This window comes from Helianthus annuus, chromosome 15 (assembly GCF_002127325.2).
Source record: "Helianthus annuus cultivar XRQ/B chromosome 15, HanXRQr2.0-SUNRISE, whole genome shotgun sequence".
In the NCBI taxonomy this organism is placed as follows: Eukaryota; Viridiplantae; Streptophyta; class Magnoliopsida; order Asterales; family Asteraceae; genus Helianthus; species Helianthus annuus.
The window spans coordinates 25107168-25113749 of NC_035447.2; the positions used below are offsets into that span (position 1 = coordinate 25107168).

The 6582-nt window shown below is 34.5% G+C and overlaps 1 protein-coding gene across 1 annotated transcript; it reads right to left on the minus strand.

Moving 5' to 3' along the window:
- Positions 1–2129: 2129 nt before the first annotated feature.
- LOC110911008 (putative methylesterase 11, chloroplastic) lies at positions 2130–6216 on the minus strand. The gene is made up of 5 exons (XM_022155573.2): positions 5829–6216; positions 4194–4430; positions 3545–3688; positions 3294–3425; positions 2130–2649 (listed from the first exon to the last, which is right to left on the minus strand). Exons 1-5 carry the CDS (start codon positions 6138–6140, stop codon positions 2377–2379), a joined length of 1098 nt encoding a protein of 365 aa, XP_022011265.1. The 5' UTR covers positions 6141–6216; the 3' UTR covers positions 2130–2376.
- Positions 6217–6582: the final 366 nt, after the last annotated feature.

Genomic DNA, 6582 nt, shown 5'->3' on the forward strand with positions numbered 1-6582 from the left:
ACCTGAAGGTGTAAAGCCTGTTGGATATAGATGGGTTTTTGTGCGAAAACGTAATGAGAAAAATGAAATTGTACGATACAAGGCAAGATTGGATGCACAAGGATTTTCGCAAAGACCTGGAATTGATTATGAGGAGACATATTCTCCAGTGGTGGATGCGACAACTTTTCGTTATCTTATTAGTCTGGTAATACAGGAAGGGATCGATTTGCGTCTAATGGATGTTGTGACAGCCTACCTCTATGGATCACTTGATACTGATATTTACATGAAACTTCCTGAAGGATTTAAATTGCCAAACTCATGTAAATCTAGTTCTCGAGAACATCTTTCAATCAAACTAAATAAATCATTATATGGGCTAAAACAATCTGGGCGTATGTGGTATAATCGCCTTAGTGAGTATTTGTCGAAAGAAGGCTATAAATATGATTCTGTATGCCCATGTATTTTTATAAAAAGGTCAGGATCTGAATACGTTATAATTGCCGTATATGTTGATGACATGAATATAATTGGAACTCCAGGGGAGTTTCAAAAGGCAGTTGAATACTTGAAAAGAGAATTTGAACTGAAGGACCTTGGGAAGACAAAGTTTTGTCTTGGATTACAAATTGAACACCTTAAGGGTGGAATCCTTGTGCATCAAGAAACTTACATAGAGAAACTACTAAAAAGATTTTATATGGAAAATCACATCCATTGAGTACCCCAATGGTTGTAAGGCCGCTTGATGTGGAAAAAGACCCATTCCGACCTCCTAAAGATGGAGAGGAAATCCTTGGTCCAGAAGTACCATATTTAAGTGCAATTGGTGCATTAATGTTTCTTGCTAGCCATACACGACCTGATATATCATTTTCTTTAAATTGTTGGCAAGATATAGTTCATGCCCAACAAAGAGGCATTGGAATGGGGTAAAACAAATATTTAGATACCTTCAAGGTACAAAAGATATGGGTTTGTATTTTACAAATCAATCGAAAACAGGTTTGGTTGGTTTTGCAGATGCAGGGTATTTGTCTGATCCTCACACTGGGCGATCTCAAACTGGATATTTATTTACAAGTGGAGGTACTGCAATTTCATGGCGTTCGGTAAAGCAGACAATCACAGCCACATCATCTAATCATGCAGAAATATTGGCGATACATGAAGCTAGTCGAGAATGCATTTGGTTAAGGACTGTAATACAACACATTCGTGGATCTTGTGGTATTTCTTCGGGAGATGAGGGACCGACAATCTTACATGAAGACAACGCAGCATGCATTGCTCAACTTAAGGAAGGATACATCAAAGGTGATAGAACAAAGCACATTTTGCCAAAGTTCTTTTTCACACATGATCTACAAAAGAATGGAGATATTATTGTCCAACAAATTCGTTCCAGCGAAAATTTAGCAGACTTGTTCACTAAATCATTGCCGACCTCGACATTCAAGAAGTTAGTTCATGGGATCGGGATGCGTCGACTCAAGGAGCTTAAGTGATCATCAGGGGGAGATAATACGCGCTGCACTCTTTTTCCCTTAGTCAAGGTTTTGTCCCATTGGGTTTTCCTGACAAGGTTTTTAATGAGGCAGCATTAAGCGTATGGAATTGATAATCAAGGGGGAGTGTTATAAATAATTAATTATATTGTGATTATCAATTCCTAATATAGTCCAACTTGTTCTCCAAGCCTTTTCCCCTTATAAATACTCAATGTATTCTAATGTAAAAGATGCACCATTAATATTAAACATCTCTTTCTCTCCCAATATCTCCTCTCATCTTCTTGCTATTAGGCTTGTTCATAACAATTGATACGTTTTAGTTTAAACATATTGGGTTACATGGGCTAGTTATAATTATAGGCTGATTTTGATTCTGGATCAAGTGTGGGTTTACTTGGGCTAATCATAATAATAGGCTGATTTTAATTTTAGATCAAGTCTGGATTACTTGGGCTAATCTTAAATATGGGCTGATTTTGATGCTAGATCATGTGTGAGTTCCTTGGGCTAACTAATCATATATATGAGCTGATTTTAAATAATACTGTATTTTAAAAAAACCGAAAACTCTAAACCTAATCTTGCAAAAAGATTATCCTTAACCAAAATATGTTACCAATTCTTAAAACATAAACCAAGAAAAGAGTCTATATGGCAACTCTGCATTGTTTTCATTTTTTTAGAGTTGACACTTGACACAAAATTTGTATAGTATCCAATTGTATCCAGCTGCTAAAAATCATGAATCATGATACCTCTCAAACAAACATTACCCTAAACCCTTTGAAAAACACTCGATCGACAAGAGAGAACAATAACTAAAAGTGTTCACTTTTGCTAGATGATGTTTTAAGTATATGCAAGCATTTGTTCGGTTTCATTTCATTTTTGCAATCTCGACTAGCAGCTTGTGTAGGGCTTGAGGCTTGGAGAAAAAGGGGCAGTGATCTGCACCTTTGAGGCGGAAAACTTTCTCGGGTGGGCTTTGATTTATCATCATTTGTTGGAGAGTGACGGGTATGGCATTGTCTTCTGGCGTTTCTATATAAAACCGTCTGACACGACCATAGTTTGAGTCCGAAAGAGATAACTTCTCTAAAATGGGTGAAAATGGAATGGGCCTCATCGAGACGCATGCTAAAGCCACATCCTACAAATAAAAAATAGGCATGTCAAGGAACTAACGAATTAAATAAAATTGTAAGGTTTTGACGAACACGGAGCTGGCAATTTTGACCCATTTAATTATGAATGCGTGGATATAGATTTTCTATTTATCTCAAACAAATTGATTGGGTTGAAAGTAGGGGTGTCAATCATGTCGAGTTGACGTGCTGAATCGTTGAACCTAAACAAGACCATATATTTATTCGTGCCAAGATATCAACCCTAAGAAGACAAAAATAAAATAACGCAACCCAAACAAGACCCATTTAACCCATTTATCTACTCGAGGCAAAGATACTGACAGGTTGTCATAAAGTTGTAAAAATGTTAAATGGGTTGGTGGGTTGTAACAAATGAGTTAAACGAGTTATAAAGAGGAGGTTTGGGGGGGGGGGGGTCAACTACTAATAAATGGGTTAAATTGTTCAACCCAACAAGACCCATTATTAAACGGGTTAGATATGCCAGCCCAAAACCTGATTATTCCCTATAATGTCCTTATCGTATTATTTTAACAACCATAAAACACATTATTTATTTGTAGTTAACGTATTAAATTAAAAGTGTTTAATGTATCAACTTTCAACTTTTTAGCTGCACCATTATTAAAAAACAGAAAATTTATACCTTTGCAGGACTTTGATTTAATAACAGATCCTTTAAGAGTGATTTGTCAAGATCTATAGCAGTTGGAGGCTGATTGTTCCCATTTGCATACAAAAAGTTTTGAGCTTGCCTCATCAGACCATTTGTATTTTCCTAACAATCAATAAACCATTTTATTGTCAATTTCTTGTAAAAGGCGAATTCGGGGGATTTTACTTTACCGCCAAATCTCATATATTTCAACAAGTAGTTCGAGATTTCATTGCACTAACCTCGAGAGAGAACATATCGAGTGTGCTTTGTCCAGTTTTCAGCATTGACGCAGCAATAAAGATGGCTTTCGCGACTTTAGTTGGGAATAACTCCATTGCATATGACATGCATGCCCCACCGAAGTCATGACCAACCAAAATTACCTACAAAATCGAGTAGGAAAACTAAAACCGAGTTTATATTTAGCTAAACAGTACAAAGCCAACACCAAGCCGAATATTTTACATGAGCATGTGACGTGTGTCATACACATGAAACCAAACACGACAAGCATATTAGCGAAATGACACGTATACAACCCGTTTGACCCGAATTTTTTTTTACAGCAAAAATACATGTGTATGAAACAATTATGTTAAACTGTAAAAACCGGACACTCATTTTTCTTGTATCTTTTAAAACTTGGCATAAACACACAATCAGTTTAAGTTACAACATAAAATACATTTAAAAAAAATAGTTTGAAATAGGCAAAACGGGTTAACCCGACCCGTTTAGATAAACGTATTTTACGGGTTCGAGCCAAACTGACCCAAACCCACAAATTTTGACCTTTATAGCCAGATGCACAAGGCTAAGATCTTTGTTCATCAAAGAAGACGCAAATACGCAATATGTAAAGAAATTGAATAAATAGAAAATACTAACCTTATCACCATCCGCGAGTGTTTTGAGAAAACTGGTGAGTGGCTTTGCGTATTGTGAGAGGCTTTCGATAATATTTGCATCGCGCAAATCGATTCCAGAGCCACTTAAATCAATTGCAGTGACTTTGAATTTGCATTCTTGTAGAAGTGCCATTGTTTTGTACCAACACCAGGCTCCAAAACCACCTCCATGAACAAGGACAATATGGCTGGTCTCCATTTCATCATGATTTACCTCCTGTTAAATAAAAATCACATCACAAGTTAAACGAGCTCGAGCACAAGATTGAGCTTAAAAATAATCTTTTTAACAAACGGACCCGGGCTCTAGCCAGCTTGCAAGCCTAAACGAGCCTATTATTTATATAACTTGCACTTAATGTATTAAATATATATCATAATTATGATAAAATAACAAAATAATATATATATTATAACATATGGAAACTATACTTATAAATATATGTAAAAAATAGTTAAAAATATATAAACTATTTAACAAATAATAAACGATCTGATCCCTGAGTTGGCTGGCAACCTTATACGAGTCTATCATTTATATAACTTTTATTCAATATACTAAATATATATTTTTGTAATAACTAATATATATATATATAAAATTATGATATAGGTAACAAAACAATAATATAATTTATATTATATATGAAAAGTATAATTATAAATATACATAAACAAATTTATAAATGTATATAAGTTAACAATAAATAAATTTAAATTATACGTGTATATATATGTATGAAATAATGAAAATTTATAAATGTATATAAATTATTTATTAACTAATATTTGATAAATGAGCCTAGCTCGAGCTTTAGAAATAAGGCTCGAAACAACCCGACCTCAACTCAGTCTACTCAAGCTCATCTCGGCTCACCTTGTTTACACGCACGCTATGTATCTGGCCAGAATGTCATACCTTCTTTTTATAAAAAAAAAAAAGAGTTAAATGCTATTTTAGTCCCTATGGTTTGGACCATTTTGCCAGTTTAGTCCAAAGGTTTCATTTTTCGCCTGTGGGTCCAAAAAGGTTTCACCGTTGCCATTTTAATCCACTGGGTTAACTTCATCCATTATTTCTGTTAACGAGAAGGGCAATTTGGTCATTTTATATGGCCGAATTGCCCTTCTAGTTGACATAATTACATATAAAATGGCCGAATTGCCCTTCACGTTAACAGAAAACATGGATAAAGTTAACCCAATGGACTAAAATGGCAACGGTGAAAGTGAAACCTTTTCAGACCCACAGGCAAAAAATAAAACCTTTGGACTAAACTGTAAAATGACCCAAATCACAGGGACTAAAATGGCATTTAACTCAAAAACAAAAAAAAATATACAATTTTCGCCAGATTCTCAATACAGTGATTACCGTATCTCAATACAGTGATTAAACGGTAACGAAACATCATAACACAACTCCAAACTCCTCATCATCAACGCTATAACAAACAAATCGATTAACCAAAAAAAGAGGAATTGATTAACCTAAAACCGATAACAAACAAATCGATTAACCAAAAAAAGAGGAATTGATTAACCTAAAACCGATAACAAACAAATCGATTAACCAAAAAAAGAGGAATTGATTAACCTAAAACCGATAACAAACCTGATTAACCATGAGTTGAGCCTGAACCACAGGATCAACAACCGATCGACGACGCCTACTACTACAACTCCGATGAGCAATGTCCCCATGAGAACGCCGAGCAGAATTGGACTGATCAAAGCGCGGAACGTCGCCGTTTCGCTGCTGGAAAAGCAGAGCAGCAGCGATGGCGTGTTCCTGGATAACAGCATCATCCAATTGGTCCTTCGTAGCGGAAGAAGAGCGTCGGTTGAGTGGTGTTGTGGATTGGTGTGATACGCGTTTGGAGTGTGTTCGTGTAGTTGGTGATTTTGTTGAGAAACAGAGTCCCATTGTATTGTTGGTTGGAGGTTTAGGGCATTGGTTAAAGCGGGAGTTCGTATGAACAGCTTTAATATCACAGGATTTTTCTCAGAATGGTTATTTATTCAAGGAATTTAATACTAAAGATTAAACTTAACTCTCGGGATTTTAATAATTCAATTTTATAACAAATATAAATAAGGGTCTGATAAATATATTCAGGATAAATATTAATAATCAAAAGTCAAATTTAGTAATGATTAACTACTTTATTATATTATTTTATTATAAAATTAAAAGTAATAATTATGTTTTATTTTAAAGTCAAAAGTAATAATTATGTTTTTTATGTTATTTTATTTTATAATACTTTTGTTACTTTTTTATATTCTGTTATACTATAATTAGTATTAATAGCAATATTAATAAATAAATAGTCAAGACACTATATTATAAACACGAAAGTGAAAAA

What these genes read in the sequence shown, in the direction of transcription:
- LOC110911008 (XM_022155573.2), bottom strand. Translation starts at nt 6,140, where the DNA reads ATGGGACTCTGTTTCTCAACAAAATCACCAACTACACGAACACACTCC. An exon ending in CACTCGCGGATGGTGATAAG is followed by an intron (nt 3,689 to 4,193) that starts GTTAGTATTTTC and finishes TCGATTTTGTAG; the next exon opens with GTAATTTTGGTTGGTCATGA. An exon ending in TAAATCAAAGTCCTGCAAAG is followed by an intron (nt 2,650 to 3,293) that starts GTATAAATTTTC and finishes TTTTATTTGTAG; the next exon opens with GATGTGGCTTTAGCATGCGT.